General features: G+C 43.4%; 1 protein-coding gene across 1 annotated transcript in view; it reads right to left on the reverse strand.

Moving 5' to 3' along the window:
- Nucleotides 1–13,128, reverse strand: part of SEMA5A (semaphorin 5A) — a gene marked incomplete at both ends in the record, with an annotated part of 337,833 nt that extends 324,705 nt beyond the window's left edge. Inside the window, 2 exon segments of the mRNA XM_084260169.1 lie at nt 12,791–12,823; nt 12,826–13,128. Of these exon segments, the coding sequence (XP_084116295.1) occupies nt 12,791–12,823; nt 12,826–13,128 (336 nt within the window).
- Nucleotides 13,129–23,751: the final 10,623 nt, after the last annotated feature.

Here is a 23,751-nt window from a genome sequence, read left to right on the forward strand (position 1 = left end):
AGGCTTTGCATTATAGAACCATCACACTGAAGCAAAGGTCTTCAAAAGTTGAAACAGGGTTGTCATTTCACCCTTACTTCTGGAACTCAAGAGCGATAACCAAAGCAATCCCATAAATTAAAGCACATACTCAGTGTGCACTTGGTAAGTTTGAAAAATTAACTTGTTTATCTCGGTAACATCCATAGCAGAGTTCTACTGCAAAGCACATACGAATTCACAGAAGATACACAAAGTAAATAAACAAGCTGGATGGAAACTTCATACCTGGAAAGCAGCTGGAAAGCCCTGTAGATCCACAGACCTTCAGCATACAAATGGAAACAGTGTCCACCCTCAGAGCTGGTGACATTAGCCCCATTAACCTGACCCAGTTTTCCAACTTGAGATTCAATTTCTCTAATTCACATTATATAGCAACTCCCTCTGCCTGCCAGTTATTTACATTAACAGAGTCATCAAGTTTCACGCAGTTATGTGTGTGAGAAACTCTATGTTAAGCACTTCATTAGCTAATTGTATACCTCTGAGTACTTCAGAAAAGTGGCACTGCTGGTTAGCTGTAACCTTGTTTCTTGATCTAGTCCAAAAGGAGTCGGGGCAACCAAAGAGGGTGACACTGCGAGCCAAGTGGGTATCGGACATGTAGTGGCAGAAGGAAGGAATAAAGGTTTTCACAATTTTGCAATTGTCCATATCCCATCTCCAAGCTCCCACAACATTGTTCTCCTCTGACACATGGGCTCTGGTTTCCTCTGAAGCTTTTCATTCCCACTCATCCAAAACATCTTCTCCCACTTCTTATTTCTACCATCTGTTTCTCCCACTTGCCTACTACCTGCTTCATTATCTTTACTCCTCGAATGAGGCGTTTCATAAATAAATACATACATACATTAAGCCACCTACCCACACTATAGCAGCTGCCTTCCTCTGTGCTGAGCGACAGGATACAATGCACCATTAAACATACCTGACAGCCGCATAGGTGCGGCAGACTCCTGACAGGCCAAGAACCCCTGCAACACAGTCAGCCTGGGAATGCAGGAAAGGTGATCTGCACCTCTTAGATGTGATAGAGGTAACACAACGCTCAGCTGACCTTCTGATGGCTAACAGAAGGATGAGTTTGCCCAGGACTTGCTCACAGAAGCAATTTTACCTGCTGGGACACCACCTTGGCTGACTTACTAGAGAGTGAAAGCAGAAAAGGGTAATTCCACCTAGATACAAAATTCACAGCAGGGTCTCATCCTTGATGGATTACTCAGAGAGGGATCAGCCAGCCACAGCAGCATTGCCATTCACACCTTTTTATTTATATGAACAGAAGAATCACTTGAGTTTCTAGAGAATCATATGTTCATTAATATGCTTACACACACTTATTACCAGAATGCCAGATCTGGTACCCTGCTCTGTCTTATTCCTTAGGCATCATCAGGCACATGACAGACCTAGCAGAATTTAGTTAAATTACTACATAATAAATCAAAGGATATCCTGATTTTTTGCCTTAAAACGTACACAGGAGAAAAAGGAACTCAACAGAGAATAAGAGCTCATTGTGTGAACACTGCTATACTAAAAGGCAAATACCAAACCCGTAGAACACTTACTATCAACTTTGTCCCATGAAGCAGTACTAATGTCAACCTTCAACATTCAACCCCCTTATGTTAGCATTAAACAACCTAACTATTAATTGAGAACCCTAAAAAAGCAACATACTACTGTACATTATCTCAAATACAGCTGCATTTTGAGGAAACTGAATTGGGTTCAGTTCTGGGCCCCACAGTTCAAGAGCATCGAACTCCTTGAAAGAGCCCAGCGCAGGGCCACCAAGATGATTTAGGGAGTGGAACACCTTCCTTATGAGGACAGGCTGAGGGAGCTGGGCTTCTTTAGCCTGGAGAAGAGGACACTGTGGGGTGACCTTATTAATGTTTATAAACATGGAAAGGGCAAGAGTCAAGAGGATGGATCCAGGCTCTTCTCAGTAGTGGTCAGCGATAGGACAAGGAGCAACGGGTGCAAGCTGGAGCACAGGAGGTTCCATGTAAATATAAGGAGAAACTTACTTACTGTGAGGGTGATGGAGCCCTGGCACAGGCTGCCCAGAGAGATTGTGGAGTCTCCTGCTCTGGAGACATTCAAAACACTCCTGGATGAGTTCCTGTGTGATTTAGTCTAGGTGATCCTGCTCCAGCTGGGAGTAGGGTTAGACTACATGATCTTTCAAGGTCCCTTCCAACCTCTAATGTTCTGTGATTTTGTGAAGAGGAAAGAGCCTAAAGGATTTAGAAATTAAAACATAACAACTGTACTTCAGTCTTACACAATACACAGATTTAATCACTGCCTGAAGCAAGACTGCACAGCAATACATGCTATCAAATCAAACTATGAAGAAACATTTGTACTTGCAAAATGTTCGTGAGCTTTTGGAAAAGTATATTAAAGTCTCAGACTTCGGTATACATTCTTATTACTATAGTCCAGTGACCTTGTCCACATTTCTGGTCCATCTAAATTAACATAACATCATCATTTCCTGAAATTTCCTGAAATAATTGTGTCTTTTGAATCCAGTCAAATCACATCGTGACCTCTGCCTTTAAAAGATCCCACTAGAGCCCCGTGAAGGATTAATTTAAATTGCATTTCTTTTATTCATTTTTTTCTCTCTCAAGCAAAGGTTGCTCCATTCTTCCCTGCAGTCCAGCTTGCCAGAACAAAGTTAAGAAGTTTATGAATTTTACATATTACACATAATCAATATTTGATGCCAACATTTCTTTGCTCTTCAAAGGGATGAGCTCTTCAGAGCTCAAAATAAAACTATCAACTATCAGAACAGTGTCCTGATCTCTACTTCACTTTATCTTTTGGCATGGTCTTGTGCAGTAACCACTGGACTGAAGCAGATAAGTTCTTCTCAGCAGAAAGGCCTCTCTGTACTTTCCCTATTGTTTTGTTTGCCTGGGATGCTACAGCAGCATCTGGACTAAACAAAGGGAACACATTATCTAGCCAGTACCACTTTTTTGACAAACTGGAATAGACTGTAAAAATGTGTGTGTGAATTTATATATATATATATATAAGGAGATATATATAAACCGGATGGCAAGGTATTTTGGCCATGCATGCAATAAGAGAGGAAAATATTAAAAATGTTGTTTGCAAACAATTCTTCAAGAAACAAAAAAATATCACAGATACATTTTATAATTACAGAATCACAAGGTTGGAAAAGACCTTTAAGATCATTGAGTCCAACCATTCCTGTCCTATGCTAAACCATATCTCTAATTACTATAAAGCTTTTATATTATACATAGGTTTTACTGTCGGGTGGCACATTACTATAAGCCAGTTATCCAACTAGAATAAATTTGGTCACTGAGCCCCACCCAACAACTCCTACACAGAAGTTATTGCTCAAAAGAGTACTGCCTATCATGGCCTAGATTTAATTCCAATACACTTGTCACACTTCACTGATCTATCAAGACTCTTGTTTCACTGTAAGGTTGCATTGTACTTGATCTTTCTCTGATGTTTTAGAACCTTGAGCAAACCAAACACATCGCCTGTGGAATACAGGCAGCTTCCAGTCAACAGAAACACTAGAGGAAGGCGGTTATGTAGTGCCTCCAGCTTACTTCATACCACAGTGCGTAAGGCACCAAAAATCTCACCGTTTGGACAGTTCTGCACAGAGCGACATGCGTCCTTCACTTTACATACTGAACCATCTGGGAACACACAGGGAGTTATCATACCAGACAAATAAGCATGGACTTCTTTGAGTGAACAGAGATTCTGTCCACAGACACCTTGGGACAAGGACGCTGTACTTCCAATCATTTCTGAACGGCCAGGTCTATCACCAGCAAAACTGATAATGGAAAATTGATGCAACGGTTTTCTCTGCTGATGAGCTCCTGGGGCCAAGGGATAAGGAGCGTAGTTATCAGTCTAAATGCTGGTAAAATGGTGAGAATGTCTAGGGAATTACTACTGCAAAAAGAAGGTAAATGAAACAACATTTCAGAAGACACTCATAGTTTATGTACCAGTTGTCACTGCTAATGCCAAAGAGATAATCAGTTAGGTCCACTCATCACTTCCTCTCTGCTTAGCTGTCTACAAGAGCAATTCCAAATTCTTTTCATTTACAGTATAACATGTAAAACTGAAAATATAACACTAGGTTCTGTCAGCTCAAACCCTATGACTCGGTCAGAAGAGCAAGGTTTCCACAAGCAACCCAGGTCATATAACCCTAGTGCTTGTAGGATCAGTTATACCGTGATGGAAGTCAACCCAGATGTAATCATGAATTCAAAAGGGTGCGGCTATTTTCTTCTTAATGTTTTAGGATGGAGAATGTCATTAAAAGCACCTAAAAGACAACATGAATGATATTTGGGAACAGCCAGTCAGTTTTTTCTTAAAACTGATCATCCCATTTATCAACTACCTATAGATATCAACACAAGCACTCACAGAAACACTGTTCTTTGAATGAAGATTGACTGGTCAGAAATAACTTTTTATATGGAAGCAAGAACAGTCAACACTATGCATCTTTTCTTACAAGGCTTAGAAAAGTTGTCCCCAAACAAGCAAGAAGGAAACAAGGGACTCCAATGTGTTCCATATAGCAACACTTCCCACAGTGCAGAAAATGGCAAGGGGAGACAAGCAGCCAGCCTGGCAAGAACTGAACCACATCTGAGGGTTAAAACCAAGAATCTGTAGATCCCCAGGTTTTGTCTGCAATTAAGTTCTTTAGGACTAATCAATGGCTACAGATAAAGCTTTGAACATGTCGGTGTGTGCAAAGAGCTGGGAACAAGTGTGAACTTTGCTCATTTCAAACGCCTTTTTCAAAATCTTCACTGTTGGCATTGTTAGTGATCTGGGGTTTATAAAACAGGTCAAGTTTGATGGGGGGAGGAAAGGCGCGGGGAGGGGGGAAACACCTTCTCTTTTAAAGGACTTTTTTAATGGGGAGAGGTAAATCCACAAAATTAAAAAATACATGCAAACACAAACCAGGCCTGGTTTCTACAAACAATTCACAGTAGATAAAGTAAACTAACCACATGAGTTGCTCCTCCAGACAGAGCTCCCTATGTTTGCAGTTGTGCAATTCTTATATTTCTTCTTGTTAAAATATTAGTGATATGACTCTTCCCTTTTTTAACCTTCTGAGGAAAAAAAAAAAAAAAACCAAAACCAAACCACCATGCTATTACAACACAGCATCTCTACAATTGATATTGAAGGACAAGCTCTGTCAACAGACATCCTATAAAAAGACTAATGTGTGTTTTCCCAAGAGGCAGATAGCCCATTGCAGGCAATGCATTCATATGGGTACTCAAAGGAAAATAACACATTTGCTCAAGTTATTTTAAGAGCACTTTATGATTATGGGTTTGAGAGACAAATATAAAGACTCAAGTTAAATATCAGAATTAAGTGTTTACCTCTAATTCAAGGCTATTTTTCTTCAACCCCTGATACTGTTGTCATTGGCCTTCTGAATAAATAAATTTGCAAAACAATTTTCACTGCCAGTTACAGATAAGTGAGGGAAAAAATGGATTTTTTTTTTATAAAAGGTAGTTGCAAACTCACAGAAAGGCTACTGAAGGAAGAAACCAGGTCCCTCCCACCCACACCTTTGACTCAATTTAAAACAACAGGCAACAACAGCAAAAAGAACAGTGATTGAGATGTAGAGCCAGGATCTTTCTTTTTATTGTCGTTGCTATCTATCTTTTCTGTTTGTTTGTTACCAGCAGTTAAAGGATGATGCCCAAGCTGCACCACAGATAGTCTTCAATATTAAAGACTTATCTAATGCTTCAGGTAAGGAATCTAACATGATGTACACAGGAAAGCAGAAGATGATAGACTGGAAAACCTTGCAATTCTCTTGGACAACTCAGGTGACCCTGCAGACTCTGGACAAACTTTACAATAGAATTACATCATTTGTATAAGTCACCAGGAGCCAGGGTAAGAGCATTTTAGAACTTTAACCCATGTTCATTAAGAGAAGCTTTTCGCCCCACAAACATCACCTCCCTCCTTCTCTCACACGTCTCCAGATCTGTATGCATGAACTCATGCTTTTGGCAAACCGATGTAGAACAGTTATGTCATTTTATGCTACCAATGCCAACAGCATGTATCAGATCCATTATCATTTTTCAATAGAGTAAGGTCTGACAGACAAGCTCTGGAAGACTGAACTCCAGTTTTTAATGTGTTATTACCCTGAATTTCCCCAGTCCCTGACACACTCAAAGGCAATACAATGAGGCGTTGCCTCTCAGGTACCTCAGTCCTCAGAAGATGACTTTAGACAGTGGATGAAGACGGGCCTCAGCCCATTTGCAACCTCCACAAGAGCGCCTGTTGCTTCTTATAAATCTAACGTAACAAAAAGATGCATGAACATGTTTTAAACCACTGGGGCAGAATCTGCCACCAGAGTTCTTCTGCCAGTCCTAAATTTCGTTGTTATTTGAGGGACTAATCAAAACTTTTATCTGCACACACAGTCCTCCTCTCCTCTTTCCTGCACACCTGCAGTTACACCGATCCCAGTACCTGCGGGGCCTTACTGGGATCAGCTGCCATGGGTGCTTCACAGACAAAAAGTGTTTTTAAAAGGACCCAGCGGGTAACTGGCTGACACAAAGACACAGAATTGCCAGGGAGGGACAAACTACACCACCACACACTGGCTGGTACAGCATCCTTCACTTACATCTGCCTGCCTCTGGGGAACAGAGCATACGGGGGCTTTCAGGTCACAAAGAGAGGCCTTTACTAGAGGACAAGAATTAAGGGGGTTTTCGGTTGTGTGTTTGGAGGTTTTTTTTGAAGTATTTTATCAAGTGAGAGTCCAGAATATGGATCTGAAGTGTCAGAAACTGAAGTGAGAGACACCACCACCATCGACTTTAACTACTAAAGCGTTGCAGCTAGTTCATAAAGCTCGTAAGAGTCACCAAACTCTTGGCCTACCCCAGGCTGTTAGGCCTTGAAGAGCACTATGAGGAAACAGTCCTTGCTATTACCTTCCAGGGCTGAAATCCCACCTCTTGGCTAAACTCTCAGTCCCCTGTTGCAGTACTGAGCAGTAAAACATAAGACGCTATAGTAACGATTTCCCACTTAGCAACTTACTCTCCTAGACATTCTTATTAAGTATTTCAATGTAATTGCTTAGGTTTAAACAACAACAAGGAAAAATGCACTGGAACAAAAGCAGCTAGATAAAAATTAGAGAATGCGCATACACTGGTTTGGGTGATAAAAATCTAACCAAACAACCATATAGCCCTAGTGCAAGTTCAGAATAAGAAAACAAACAAAGCGTAACAGAAGAGGCCATCAACAACCAAACTCAGATTAAGTAACATACCAGCCCAATGACTGCAGACAATCACTTTTCACAGCCTGAAGAAATCCTACAACTTTGCCAGACTTTGAGAGACACAAAGCAACACACACCACCTGTCCTCCCACAACTGCCAAGGCCAGGAGTTTTCCTCGAGTACTCGGGCAATTTCACTTCAATGGCACAAGAGCAACAGAGAGGACTTTATCCCATACATCATCTCCCCTACCAATGCCATTTCAGCGGTGCTCCTAGGGCACACTTCGAAATGAGGGGGTTTTGCCAACACAAATGTTAGTGGGCTTCCATTGAAACCAGCACACTGAAATGATCCAGAATATGAAAAACACACACAAAAAGAAAATCAGCAGAAATTTCTGAAGTGACTTTATGCTAAAGAAAATACAGTGCTGCCTAAATACTGCCTAAAGCTTTTTAAAGCCTCAACACAAATATTCATTTGCATACCTTTGTCTGCGGAGTTCACCAGCAATAGAAATGAATGGTTCAGCAACAATCTCACTGCCAGTTAGAAGAACAGGGCCCAAAATTATAAAAACACTCTCTTTCTCTAGCTGCAAAGGCCTTACAGTTAACTTTACATTAAGCATTCTTGATTCTCACTTCAACCTAAGGAAGCACATTTTAATAGCATTCTGAGATTCCACCTAGACCAGCGATTCAGAGAGGGATTAAAATAATAATTTATTTATTATTAAATCAAAATTAAATAAACAATTTTAATAAATGATCAGACACATTTACAAAGCAATTCACCCGCAGCAGCAAACAAAGCAGCTCCGTTTTGAAACTGAGGAATGGAGAAAAGAAGATGGGAAAAAAATCTCAAGTCTGCAGTATGGCCCATCACATCAGTCTATCCAATAAGCAAGTCCGGCAGCCATCACATACGCTCTCATTCATTCATCACGTGTTTAGTAAAGCCTAAAAAAAAATCCCAATATTACAGAGAGAGAGGGCAGCAACAGGCTGCACATCAGCAATCTGAAGATTATAAGTTCTGCTAGCTTCTCCTGAACCAAACAACTACTGATAAGTGGTTGCATGTTCATCTAGCAAGGAGTTAGTTATGTGCCAAAGATTCAGAGCTACTCAATCAACATCCTCCAAGTGAAACAGTATTTCCATTACTAGGGCTGGTAGCCATGAAAAGGTTGACCAGTCCTGTCAGAAACGAAGATCCAACAATACTAAGGGACGTTGGAGCTCAGGACATATCCTGATTTTTAATACTGGAAAATGAATGAAAATCTGTATTACCTTGCTATCACACAACAAATTTTGTAACACAGATGAGATAATTAGAGATAAGTTTGGAAATGACAGACCAGCTAACAGGTTACACAGCATTTAAACTTCTTCTAAAAGGAATCACTCAAACTGTTTGAAAGGAAAAGATAACTTTGAAAAGATGAGTTTTAACAGTTGAGTTAAACTCAAGAGTTTCACCTGCAAAGGCCTCAGTGCAGATTTCTGTTATCATCAGATTTCTTTTATCATTGACAACCATCAGCTCCCTGATGAAGTTGCCTGGCTTTCTTACACTGGGATAGAAGTACAGATGCCTTCCCAAAAGATTCCCAAATGGAGATTAATTTTATTAATACACATGTATTAACAAAATAGTGAGTATGGAGATAGAGAATTGATTTACACAGCAAACAAATGGACTGTGACAAAATACCTTAGAGAAGATGCAAATTTGACAATAGATGCCTGAACAAATCCATCAAATGACCAAAGAGTTACAGAATCACAGAACATTAGGAGTTGGAAGGGACCTTGAAAGATCATGTAGTCCAACTCCCCTGCCAGAGCAGGATCACCTAGACTAAATCACACAGGAACATATTCAGGCAGGTTTTGAATGTCTCCAGAGAAGGAGACTCCACAACCTCTTTGGTTACACACTTTAAACTTCAGAATATAATAATAATAATAATAGCCGTCAAAACGGTAATTAGACTGCATCTTTAGGGTCATTAACTTGGTTTACATTTGCTACCTTCTTGACAAACGTTAAGCCAGAGTGCTACGCTTGGACACGACCCAGCAAATTTCTGAAGTAACCAGGCACGTTTAGGAAGCGAGCTGCAATGAAAGCTCCGACCCTCTCTTGGAAGCAGTTTGCTGTTTTCGCAGCAACAGATTTAACAGCAAACTGACACCCACCGCACAGCTGAAGCTGTGAGGTTCCCCGGGCACGAACCACACACGCACAGACAGACAGACAGACACAGGCACGCACAGGTTTCCCTCTGCACGAAGCGCAGAGAGCAGAGTGCCACCTGCCTTTCACAGGTCACAGGCGCAACGCTGCAGCCTGGAAATTAAACCTCGCCTCCCCCCTCCTCCCCCGAACAGGCGACAAACAGATCTCGAAAGGGTCGGCTGGAAAAGCGTGTGCAGGCTTTGACAAAACCAAAACCACTCGTTCTTCTGGACCAGCCGCAGCCTTGTGGAACACGCTGGGAAAGAGCAAGTGTACAGCCTGCAACTCCAAACTGTTTCCGAGCAGGAATGTATATACATGCCAGAGAGGATAAAGGGACGATAATGAAGAGAAACAGACTGATTAACAGTAATTTGGAGAACTCAGCACTGGCAAGAGCTCCCATTAAACATTTCCACTACATGATGGTACAGAAAAATGGGAAGTTCCTCAGTGCTGCTGCCTATAATTACAGTGGCAGCAGCAATACCAATTCGTCTCAGAAGCTGTAGGAACTTTAAAACACACATTACCAAACATCAACATCCTACCAAGTTTTTATAAACTAGATGTTAAACCCAGTGATACATCATATGTTGTTACTATTCAGAAGCCAAGTCATCACAACTTATTAACTAATTACTAGATGCTGCTCTACGTTAAGTAACACAGTATCAGATTACACACACTCTCCCTCCCACACACACTATAAATCGATAGTACCTACTATCAACTGATAGTACTATCAGCTATATCCTACCAACGCGCACACAGAGCAATGCAGCCCTTGCAGACCAGAGAGGGGTCTGCCTGCTCCTGCTCATCCCAGGAGCTCGGCCGCTCCTTCAGCTGAATTCCTTCACGCAACCTCCTACTGCAGGAACTGAAGTTTGCCGGAGGCTTACGTTGTATTTGGGCAGCTCATGGCTTGTAATGTATCCTTTACTCACTGAAAAGTAATGAACTTCATTCCTTGAAAAGACTACACTGTGTTTGTATAAGCCTACACCAACAAAAGTTAGAATCCACATGGTCTCCCTAGGTAGCTGGCAGGGGTGGAGGGGAGGGAGAAAAACCCAAAACCACCACCACACACCTTACTCTCTTCTGAAAAGAGCAGCGCTACATAGTTACCACCCTTCACATCTCTGCCCAACAGGAAACAAGTCCAACAAACCTGATAGAACCAAAGTTTATGGGTCATTACAAAGTGCACGAGCACTCCTACTACCTCTGAGTATTTCAAGAAAACAGCCCTGGTTAAAGATTAAAAGAAATGAGATACTACAAATATTAATGCCTTCAGCTTTCTCAACCAAAACAAAACTGTTACAACATCCTAAGGAATAAGCAGTACAACTTAAGAGCAAGTGTTTACACTCCTTAGTTCAAAACAACCTCTCAGAAAAGAAAGCAAACTGCCACCCTCCAGAGCAAAATCTTATCCCTCAGCAGGGCTCCTCACAGCTGTTCAGCATTAAAATGAGAAAATTAGATGAATCCATTAGTAAATGTAATAAAGTTAGAGTGTCAGTACCTGTTGGAGAGGAACGCAGCACAAAACACAGAAGTCTACCGAAAACCTTTACCTAGATTAAGCAGAGTACCTAAGGCCATACCTCAGCCTCTCAAGGCAGCAATACACTTTTTGACTGAGTACACATTACATGTATATGACATCACTAAGTTCGACAATTCTCACTAAATCAAACTTTGCTGAACTGAGTCAGAGTCTTACTCACATAACAACCAGAAGACGCTAGAACTAAGATTAGAGTCCGATTTCCATTATGAAAAATTCTGTTTTCACAGGGCTAGCATCCTACCAGCCCTTTGCACAAGGATTCAAACTAAGAGCGGTTAGTCAGCTTTCAGAAAATACAGCTTTCAAATGCACACACTCCCTTATAGCTCCTGGAACTCTATAACAACAGGGTTGTGGGTTTGAGCTTTTTTTTTTAGTTTTAGAATTATTTTTCTATTTTCTTAGCTATAATCTTGCAAATTCTAAGCATCTTCACCAGGGTGCGTGTACATGCACGCACAGACCTCTCCTCGGTCCGGTGTGCCGAAAGGACAGATGCACTGACAGCTCCCCCATCCCTGCTGCCCCCCCCCAAACCGCGACCCCCCGGAATAATCCCGTACGGATTATCGTTGTGTCAAGCTACCCTTCACACGTAGCATCCAGGAACGATACAGCTGCCGTTTATCCGGTAAGCAATCCTCACCAGACCGAGGTGTTTCCTTCTGCACAGTTGCGGAGCGGTAACTCAAACTCCACGGCTCAGCAACCGCCGAGGCACGGCCACGCCACAGACCGGGGCCGGTCCGGCCAAGTAACAGCCACAACAAAAGTCCGCTGGGACTTCACATCGTACCCACGTTCCTCCTCAGAGAGCTGCCGGTGCCCTTCACGCCGCGCCTCGCCCGCTCCCTCACCAGCGGAGGAGGCTGGGCAAACTTCACTTGCCGAAGTGTGAGAAAAAAAATCCCTCCAAAACGTTTCGGAGCCGCCGGCTGCCCCCCTGCAGCAGGGGCTTCAGCGGCTGCAACGCACCTCACGCTCCTGGGCGAGAAAACCCTCCCGCGGCTGCGACCCCCGGGAGCAGGGGGTTGGCTCCCGCCCCAAGGAGCGCTGGCTGCGGGGGAGGGGGGCGAGGGGGTGGCAGGTCGATGTTTCGGCCCCGTTGGAAATGCGGCTGGCTGCCCGGCTGGTTTTTCTTTTCCCCGAGCGAACAGCACCGCCTTCGGGGAGAACGACCGCGCGTTTCGAAAGGCTCGGTGGACTTTCGGGGGTGGGGCCGGGCAGTGCCCGAGAAGGGCTCCGACCGCCGGCAGCGCTCCCCCACCACCCGTCCCCGGCGGCAGCGCCGCTCCGCCTCGCTCCCAGCTCCCCCTGCCGGCACCCTGCCGCTGCGGCGGCCGAGACCCCGGCCGGCCTCCTCGCCGCCCCCCTCCTCCCCTGGGGCGCCCCGGCAGATCCAGAGGCGCAGCCCCGCGGAGCAGCCCCGGGGAGGGAGAGGGCGGCCGGGGACGCGCTATCCCCGCGGCTCTCCCAAAGCCCCGCCGCCCCCATCCCGAGCACGGCGCGGGGGTGAGAGGGGCCGGGAGGGGGTTACCTGGAGCCGCCGTAGGGCTGCGCGGCGCAGGCGGGAGCCGCCGCCGCGCTGATGCCCCGCTCCCCGGCTCGGCGCTGCCGCCTCACGCCGCCATGGCCGCAGCCTCGCCCCGCGCAGCCCCGCCGAGCCGCCCGCGTTCCGCTCGCTCCCACCAAGTTTGCGGCGCGGCAGCTGCGCGCCTCGCCCCCCACCCCCGCCGGCCGGCCGGACCCAGCGCCCCGCCGCGGAGGCGGAGCGGAGGCAGCCGGAGCGGCAGCGACGGCCGCCCGTCCCCGGCGATGCGCGGGTCGCCGCGCAGCCCGCAGCCGGCGCTGCCCCGGGCTGGGGTGATCTCGCATTACTCCCTTCCCTCCACCGCGCTCCCCCCACCGGGCCAGCCGAGAAGTTGCAACTGGTTGAGATATTTGTGAATCGGAGGTTTGGGGCTTTTTAAATTTTTTTTTATTATTATTTTTTCAGAATTTTTTCTTTCCCTGTACTTACCGCAGCCCAAAAAAAGCGTGACCCGAGGCTTCTCCTCGCGATCAGATTCGAAGAGCCGCCCCAGTGCCTGTACAACTGAGCACAACAAATCCCGGCGAGCTGCGGCAGCAGCAACAGCGGGAGGGACAGAGGGAAGGAGGCAGAGGCGAAGGGCAACTCCGCTGGTGCAGGGGTCCCGCGGGATGGGAGGGCTCGGCGCTCCCGGACAGCACCCGGGCCTCAGCGTCTCCTTGCCGAAGGGCGCTTCGGGGCCGGGGGAAGCACCTCTGAAGCCGGGAGGCAGCAGTTAGAGGAGGTGAAAGGGAGCCGGGCACCAGCGGCTGCCAGGGCTGCCCCGGGGCGGGAGGGACGGGGGAGCGTCCGCCCGCGCCAAGGCTGCGCGCAGCCGGCTCCCCCGCACACGCCACCCGCCACCCGCCGGGTACCAAAACCCTGTGTCCCGGGCCTCCGAGGAACCCCGCAGGCAGCGGGAACCGCGCACCCGCGGCCCCGTCCCGCTGTAGGGGCGAGCGGCCGGACCCGCGCTGCTCGGCGCGGCGAGCGGGCGGAGGAAAGCGGCGCTGACATTTTTGCGACCACGTAAAAGCCTACGGGCAGTCCCTCTCCGCCCCCCTTCCCTCCTCCCCTCCCTCTACGGCACGGATCGACGTGTCAGCCCCGAAAGTTTATTTTTAGGCCCTGGGAGAGTTCCCTATAAAGGTCCCGCGGCGGGAGCGGGCTCCCGGTGAGACGTGGCACCGCGGGGCTGGCAGCCGGGGCGCGCAAGCATCTCTCCCAGGTACGGGCTCTCGCGTTTCCCCGCTCACGCGTGCTTTTGCGTTTAGCCGACCCATCTGCATTAAGCCAGGAGGTTGGTTTGGTCCGTGCGTGTACTGCAATGAATTCCAGCAAAGTTTTACGGTGGTTTGGTGGGTGGTTTGGGGTTTTTTTTCCCCCCTCTTCTATGGCAGCGTTTGCACGTTTTCTATGACAAACTGCAACAGAAAGTGACTTGTGCTGTTTGCATAGGGCTGGAAGCACCGAGAGGTTATTAAAGCAAAGAAAACCAGGGAATCCATCCACACTACAGTAATCCTATAAAAATATATTTTAATTAAAACCAACTAGAATCAAAACTTATCTGCAAGCCAGAATGTTGCAAATCCAGATTGCCTGAAACATCCAGCTCAAGGGGGGGATGTTACTTTGGCTGTGTAGAGAGAAACTTTTTCAAGGAGAAACGTTGGCAAAAGTTTTAAATTATCATTAAAAATGAAGCTCTGGAATTTGGAACACTCTGATTGCTTCTTGGTATTTAAAAAAAAGATAAAAAACCCAAACCAACAACAAAACCCTGACCAATCCACAAAAGCAAATACTAAAGGCCAAACTTTTCTCCACCATTACAGCCACGTAACCCTGACAGTCAAGGATGTTTCCTTATTTATAACAATGCTATCTTCTAAGGCACCTATGTAACATATATTTATGTAGGATCACTTTCCTGTGAAATTTCCTCCTCCCCAGAAAATGTGGGTATAGAAAACAAAATAATTCATTTTATGCCTAAAGATTGCCTTCAAAGTAACTGCAGATATAGGATGAATCACATATATACCCTGTAAACTTGTTTGGAGTATTTTTAAGATGTATCCACAAGTCCTGTGCTCTGTAAGTGTCTGTCCCTATTCCAGCAACTTCAGAATTTTTCATTTTAAAGAGGACTTAGACTTGGTTTTCCTACTGCTGGGAGAAAAAAAAAAACAAGCAGACCAAAAACAAAGGTACAAAAAGTACTTTTACTTATGAAAAGTAAGCACTGTGCATGTAAAAACAACTGTCAATAATAAAGAAAGAATTTAGTGCCTGGACAGATGTTCATTTTAGATTTTAGGAATTCCTTTGCATTTTAGCTATTAAACAAGGAGGATATATAAAATAAAACCTAAAGACATAGACTTTTATAGCTTTATATGATACTGGATTAATAATGTACAGTGCATCCTAAGGAAAATTCCACTGAAATCATATTTTCTCTATATCATCCCCAGAGGTTTTAAGTCATGTGCTTAACAGCTAACTACCAATCTCATTGAAGACAAAATAACGATGTCAACAATTAATTCTATTTAATTTAATTGTCATGGGCAAAGAGGTATGAAGCTGGCCTGACATTAACCACATTTGAAATAAAGGTACAAAATGTAAACATTTTTAATGTTAAGAGTTACTCTGTGCTATGTCTAAGTGCAGTTAAATTGGGTTAGTCGAGGAAGTGAGAGGAAGGGGTTTTGTCCAAGCAGTTTCCAGACACTCCTGTGAGTAGTGGCAGAGGGAGCTTGGGGTTGGTACAAGTACCTTGCGTGGCCATGTCTTGAACCCAGGCTAAGCCTCTATATTTTACCATAACAAAAACAAATAAGGGTGTCCTAACATGATCTAGAAGGTAGGGAAGAAAGAAGCAGGAGAAGCTCTGCCAACTGCTGTAAAGAAGGAAAAAAAAGCCACAGATCCGTGCAGCTTTCCTCCCAGTATGGATCTCTTCCTCCTTTGTATTTTCCTGTCATATTTCTCACTGTTATAAATTCTTGATCCCTCCTTCCAAGAAAATATTGCTGAGCATGTTAAGGGATGTCAGCATGCAAGAGCGGTAAGGTACCGCAGTTGGAAGAGGAAAGGCTGCCTTCAGGCTTTTGGCCAGTTTGGTGGGAAGCCAAGTTTCAGCTCCTACCTGAGGTGGCAGGATATAAGGAGTGTTAGAAAGCAGGGAAGGGGGTGGATTTCCATCTGTTTAGGTAGGAAAGCCATGGTGTAAATGAAGGCCTGTCTTCACATTGCCCATCGAAAGCACCTTGGGTAGTATGTCTGTCTCGCATCGTTTAGAAAAAATAAAGTTAGGTACTGTAAGCCCAAAGTTTAAGTCTGTTCAGAAGGAAAACGATAGGAAAAAAAATTTGAAAAGGGGGGGGTAAGGAGTTAGCTTCAGTAAAACTGAGCCTTGAGCTATGCTGAAAGGGAAAAGACCTTGCTTGTATCTCAGTGACAGAGTTCAAAGGCTTTATTTTCACCGCATTTTGCTTTTTTCCACTCTGTCAAAAACTTTAGTTGTTTTTGTTTAATTCATGAGAAACACACAGAGAAAACCTTGGAAATCTCACTGCTGATTGCCTACTTTTGTTTTCTTCAACCACATCATCCATTACTTAAGAGAAACCCTCCTGGTGATCAGATACTTCCCAGAGCAGACCAGACAGATTCATGCTGCATGTGAACAAAGTCTCTTTCATGAGCCAACACTAAAGAACAGAGAGCTTGTGCAGTCTGGTACCTTGAACCCACCTTGCTTATGTGACCTTGCTGGGAGACATGTTCATCAGGTCTTCATCACTGTTGCTTTCTTCTCTCCCATTGAGATTCAGGAAAGTATTTGGCCGTGCTACATTTGAGTTCATAGAATGGTCTGGGTTGGAAGGGATCACAAGGATCATAAAGTTCCAACCCCCCTGCCACAGGCAGTAACACAAACTCCAGGCCTGGAACTACACAAGGTTGCCCAGGGCCCCATCCAACCTGGCCTTGAACACCTCTAGGGATGGGGCATCCACCACCTCTCTGGGCAGCCTTTTCCAACACCTTGCCTCTCTCTCTGTAAAGAACTTCCCCCTAGTATCTAATCTAAACATTCCCTCCTTTAGCTTTAATCCCTTCCCCCAACCTCTCCCCATAAGTGAGGTGCTCCAGCCCTCTAATCATCCTTGTGGCCTCCTCTGAACCCTCTGCAACAGTTCCACATCTTTCTTGTATTGGGGGCCCCAGATCTGGACACAGGACTCCAGATGGGGCCTCACGAGGGCAGAGTAGAGAGGGACAATCACCTCCCTGTCCCTGCTGGCCACCCCTCTTCTGATGGAAGTTGAGTGAATCCTCAGCATTTCTGTTTACTGCATTGAGCAAAGTCATCTTCCAAGGCTGGGTCACCCTGAGTCTGCCATATCTGAATGCCATCCTCAGATGGTTCTGGTGGAGAAGTAAACTGTAAAAGCACAGGGCAGGCAAGGGCTCTGTATTCCCCCAGTAGCGCCTACCCCTGTAGCAGACAGGAGCTCAGACTGAGCAAAATTTTAATTGTCTTAGCAATAGACACCTTTGCAATACTTGCTTTAAATCACAGGGAAATAAATGTCAGAGTTACAAACTCTCTCCTGTTTTCTGTCAAATTATTGTCTCACGTTATGTACTGTATTTAAAGGTTACACTGACTAGTATCTGTAATATCTGTGAATTAGGAACAGGAAGATGAGATTCTAAATTACTTTGGGTTTGAGTGCTGGATGTTCTTCTGATGAGTTTATATTTACCATTTGTGATCAAAAGAGAGAATAAAGCAGTAGTTCTCATGGCATTTCTATGATTTAAGATCTTTATAAATGGAATGTTATAATTTTATGAAAGCTTAGGTGGTATTTTCGATAGAACTGTATAATATAAATAAACGTGCACTTGCATTTATAAATGGGCAAGCTGATTTTTAGTAACTTTCTTTTCATTAAAGTCTCTGACACATAAAGGCAGTAAAAGAAGTTGTTATATGAGCCATAAATAAGGGCCATCTAACTTCAAGTCCCTAAGAGCAGTCAGATATTTGGTGAAAATGATGAATTCTGGGGTACTGATTCACATGATCTGAAACAGCCATCCATTTCCTGATTCACCTTCATATCTCCTCCATGAAAAATAAAAAAAAAGAGGAATATTTTACAATGAATACTTGCAGTCAAACAATTTTATGTGTATGTTTTTCTGTCTTCCAGCCACTTCCCTGAACTGATACTTGCAGAACAAAGAGGAAGATAAGAGTGACAATGAAGAATGCCTTGGAGAAATCCAGTCAAAAAGTTTGAGGAGTAGAGATAATAGGAAGTATTAATAACTCTGGTCTCTTAAGTAGGTCTGAATTTGGACTGAAATGGTTAAAAGTTACAAACATAAGACATGAGCACTATTGCCTTTGTATCTAGATTCACCGATTTTTAAATTAATATAGCATAAAAACATTAGCACCTTTTCCCCTCTGCTTTGCATGATAATGTATTCTGCTGCCTTACACAACTTTCTTATATAAACCATTTTAATTTTTTGGGGTTTTTTTTTTTGGTTGTTAGACCCAAGACACCTCCTTAATGTAAACCAGGGTATATTAGCAATCTATTAGTTGCTTCCCTCTGCCTGCGCGTCCACAATCATTAATATTGGATTCCTGTGTTACTCATCACCCAGCAATACACAGGAGGCCTGGAGAAACAGTCCATATATATGACCTATCACTGCCAAATGGCCTAAAGCACAAGATGCAGAGCTTGTCTAGACTTCAGGGGTTTGTGCTGGTCTTTTTGAGGATGTGTGCATAGAGAGGACACTTGGCATAATTCTTGCCTTCATAGAATTAGACCATCACAGTTTTTAGAAGAAATCTCAGCCAGCTGTGTAGCCCTTATACTTGCACAACCTTTCTGTGACACTGATCTAGCATTAGGAGCTAGAAATCAAGTTTAGCCTGTGAAAGTGCACTGGGCAGGTAGGCAGGGTACAGCATGGGAAGTGATGGTGCAGCTGCCCGTGGATGAGAATTTCATAGTAAATTCTCCAACTAGTCCAACTCCTAAGTCACTTTTAAGAAGTGGTTTAGCAAAATCAGACGTGACCCCTGCCTGAACATTCTTGTTTTGCTTTGAACAGATCTTAGATTCACTAAAAAATGCACAGAAATTAAACTGAAATGAACAATCTCACTGACTGTTTCCCATCTAACTGACTGTCCTTAATGAGAATTCGTTTACCCCTTTTGTTAATTGCTGGCAGCCTATTTATGTGACCAAGATCTCACTCACCCTCTGATCTTTCATTCTCCAAGACTCACAGTGAACACAATAAGCCAGAAGCACTTGTCAAGAGGGTTTATGTAGGAAGCGAGACAGTTGGGAGCTCAACAAGATGCATGATGTTTTAGAATAGATTATTTTTTACAGCAATGCATTCCCTTTTGGATCAGATTATTTAGTATCAGGAATAAAGCTGCAAGTCCAATTCAAGAGAAATTTTCCTCAGTTGGTTTTGCGGTGTGTTCAGGTGCCTGTTAAGAAAAAATACTGTCTTTTCAGTCTGGGATTGTTACAAAACAAAATGCCTAACAGCTTGAAAGTGGTTTTAGAAGTAGCATTGGGCAAAGACAAAAGAGAAAATAAGATAAAACTACTAAGTGTTTATCCCTGAGAAACTAAAATCAACCAACCAAAAACCCACAAAATCCTTCTGAGTATATTTAGTTTGCTGATTTTACTTGGATACTAAAACACCCCTCCTAAGACTGGTCCTCTGTCCCACCATTAGTCTAACTCCCATTAGACTGGAGGTAGCAGTGCAAGGAGGTATCTACACCATCCTAGACTTGAAAGGATGCCCAGCCCCCAGCTCTGCTATGTTTTTATGCCTCTCAGTTGGCACTTGTGGATTTAGCAGCTCTGTTCCACCTGTTCTCTATTCAAGGTCAAACACTTAAGTGTCAAATATACTTGAGGGAGACCCCCCACCAAGTGTCATTTACAAGAGCAGATGCTTTAGGTCATGAATTAGGAACAGTAGGTATCGCTCTCACATCATGCTGTTGTGAGTACCCCTGTTTCTGTCTAATCACTGCCCCAAAGACATGTGTGGGGTTTTTTTAATGTTTTTCAAAAGTCCACTTATCAGCAGCACCAGAAGTCTGCAAAACGTGTTGAGCTGAACTCTGCACTCACACCTTTAGCCTTCATGCGGTGCTCGGTCCCAAAGCAGCACTCAAACCAAAGGGATCCCTCCATCTCCCAAACAGCTGTGGCTGTGAACTTTGCTGGGGAAGGATAGCACATCTGTTTGTTGCAGGCAGTCCGTGTAGAAGCGTGCAGCTATTTTCCACTTCAAGTTGTTGGGGGGGGTTTCCATTTAAACATGCATAAGTCAGCGTGTGTTGTGACTTTGTCAGTTCAGGGTCTAAGGAAGATGATGTTCCTCGATGAGCAGAAGTAGGAAGCAGGGGTTTTACAAGAAGATGGAACTAATATGCACTTGGTGATCCTATTTCTAGTAATACCTAGCATTTGAATGTTTCAATTGCTGCCCTTAGCATTTTGCTGAGGTGAGATGTTTGATGTAAGTTTAATTACTAAATCTGTATTTCTCTTGCTGCTTTGCGTTGCCTGAAACAGTTGTAATTACTGAAATTATTTAAATCAGAAATATTGTATTCAATTTTTTGTTTATTTTTTGTATTTTACTTAATAAACATTGCTCCATTAAAATTTTTGTGCCCTAATTATTTATGTAATTAGGGCACAAAATATTATTATTTATATTTCATCTGGATACATGAAAAAGTGTGGGACATTTTGCCAAAAAACAGAACACCTAGCCTAAGCTAGCTCCAAGCAGCCAAAGTTTGATTTTCCCAACCTAAAGTTTCAGAAAATAAGTCTCAGGAGGGGGATTGCCCAGATGTACTATCAAACAGCAAGAACCCCCACACACTTTTTAAAACTTTACTTTTTTTTCCCCCCCAGTTTGCAGTTAGATTACTAATGCTTTTTACTACTTGGGTGTTTATAAGAGAGATCTGGTTAGAGGAAGAAAGCTGAAAACAATATTAACATTGTAAGTCGGTCCACCACCATCATGCTGTAAATGCTACCAGGAGACCAAGACTGTATTCACATGCCTTGAAGGACCTCTTGTCTCCAATGGACACTCACCAATTCAGAGCAGAAGCTGAGAGCCTGCAAGGGGAGTGATGTGTGCTTTGGTGGTGCTATATAAACAAAACAGGGTTGTTCACTGTTGGTTCTTTCATCAGCCATATGTTTACAAAGACTTTAAAGGCTAAAATTTTAAAAGAAGTTGTAGCATAACACAACCGTTTAGGAAATAATTTGCATGAAAATGTCAGATTTCAAGTGGGTTTGGCAGCTGTGGATAGAGATTTGAATTAAAAAGACAAGAGTGACTATAGAAAGAAATACATAGGAGCTACATGGCTAACACTATCTTTTTTATTCTAATAATCAATTCCTTCTACTACTAAAAGGAGAGCATTAGGACTCAGACAACAAGTGGAAAAAACTCTGTGAAGATAAACTATGTGAAGATAAACTCTGTAAAGATAAACAAGGAGAAAACACAACCCCATTCATCCAGCTGCCGCCCAAAGCCTCCATGCCTGCCAACATTCTTGACTTCACAAAATAAGCTATGCCCCAAAGAGGGGCAGGAAGTCCTACCTGGATATTTGTATAGGACAGCCACATTTAGACATTTCTTTTTAAAAAGAAGGACTCTCAGCAAGTCATCTCACTTGGAGGAACTAAGTACACAGCAGGTCCAAAAGACATTTGGTTGATTTCATTGCCTTTTTCCTGGTTCAGGGAGTTCAAAGTAGGACCTCTTTTAGAGACATCTGGAGAGATGTTCAACTCTGAGGCAAAAAGTGTATTAACTGGGAAAGTCCTTTATGGTCATAAATGCTTTCATGCTGCTGCTGTGACCAAAAGCAAAGGGACAGATAGGATACTGCTGCTTATATAATTTTGTTTTGCAATAGCTGAGGAAATTACAGTATTAACATAACTTCCAAACACTTCCCAACATTTACTGGTTGACATTCCCAAGGTCAGCAGGCATGGAGCTGCCACTGGGAATGTCAGGACATTCCTTACAGCAGGTTGTCAGAAAGAACCCCAGCTGCCTGGCTGACTCAACAGGGTATTTCTTCCTTGCTGGAGGCAGTAAGAGTATCTGTAAATGCTTTGGAGTTTTGGTCAGTGGCAAATCTTTGGCAAAGATGTCTTTTGTGACTTCACTGGGAGTGAGAATGGATGATACCATTTCTAGCTTGATACAACCAGAAGCTTTTTAGGGAAATAAAGAGCCTACATTTTCTTGCCCAGCAATGGGATTTGCTATTAGAGATACTGTAAAGAAAAAAAACTCAAAGTTCCTGCTGTATTTAGTGACATCTTACAGTACTCTGCGAGTCTTAAAAGTGACACTTGGTGAAAAAATACCCTTTAAGATAGAAAAAATTATATTCTGCTTGGAACTCTTTATGAAGAAACACATACACCAAAATGCAAATGCATATTCTGTATAGCAAATACAAGTGAAGAAATCAGCAAGGAAGGACTTACTGGGTGGAAAAATACTCTGGATTTTTCAGCTGAGATCATGAAAGAAAATCAGAATTGTATCTCTTATTTCAAATGGTATCTTTCCTTCCAGTTCTCAGATTGCTCATCCAATAATACAGATAACTCACATATATCCTCTGTTTGATAACTATGCAACATCAAGAGTACAGTGTTCTGATCTATTTAATAACGCAATACTGGTTACTGCTGACTCTCCATCATCATCCATAAACATCATATCTTAGGAAACCACACTGCATTTACTCAGTGGTTACTACAGCAGGTCTCTGGTTTGGCTTGTATCTACCAATGGACATTACTGTTATATAAAAAAAAATAATTATAACAGTCCCTCTGATTGATAGAAGGTTACACACTGATTTTCTAGGGGGGTTGTTAAAGATAAACTCTACAAATCTGATGAGGAAAAGGTACAGGTCTTCAGATATTATGGTCATATATAGAGATCTAAGAATCCCATAACACTGCCAGGACCTAGGAATGGAGTGTCTAACCATATCTAATTAAAATATCCTTAAGGTTACATTTGGTTTCCCAGAAATTAATTACCTGACAAACCTGTGCCTTTTCTTGGCATTTATTTTCTCCTTCTCCTTACAACTCCCTTCCCTGCAACTGAAATTAAAGTGCTGAAGGAATGAACAAGTCCTACTGATTGTTTATTTCTCGTAAGATTATAAATGAAAATACATTTGACTAAGGCCTGTGGAAAACGTAGCTCGTTGTATCAGAGCAATCACTCAGCAAGTGTAATGCTGGGTTTGGAGACACCAGACCCTGCCTGTTATAAAATCAATAGCATTGGCTTCGAGGGAGGAAGGGTTACTGGAGAGACTGATGGCTTGTGGGCTCAAACTACTTTGGGTCATCAGGAGCTAAAAGGGAGTGTTTTAACTTGCCAATGAATGACTATTCTGATGCCAAGGCAGAGGAGTGGAGCCCAAATTAACATCCCCTGTCTTATTTGAAAAACATTCCCTGTCTTTTACGAAAGTCAGGGCAGGTTGGATGGGGCCTGGAGCAGCCTGGTCTAGTGAGAGGTGTCCCTGCCCATGGCAGAAGGGTCGGAACTTGATCATCTTTAAGGTCCCTTCCAACCCAAAGCATTCTATAATTCTATTATTATTTCAGAATAGGGAAAGGGGAAATGTGGTGCTATATATGTATATATCACTTAAACCACTTTCTAAACAGAGTAATGAGAGAACAAGAATTAAATATTGGATTTTCAATGCAGCTCGCTATTGGCCAGCTTCAACTCCACTC

Source organism: Gallinula chloropus (genome assembly GCF_964237585.1).
Source record: "Gallinula chloropus genome assembly, chromosome: 2".
NCBI classification, from domain to species: domain Eukaryota; kingdom Metazoa; phylum Chordata; class Aves; order Gruiformes; family Rallidae; genus Gallinula; species Gallinula chloropus.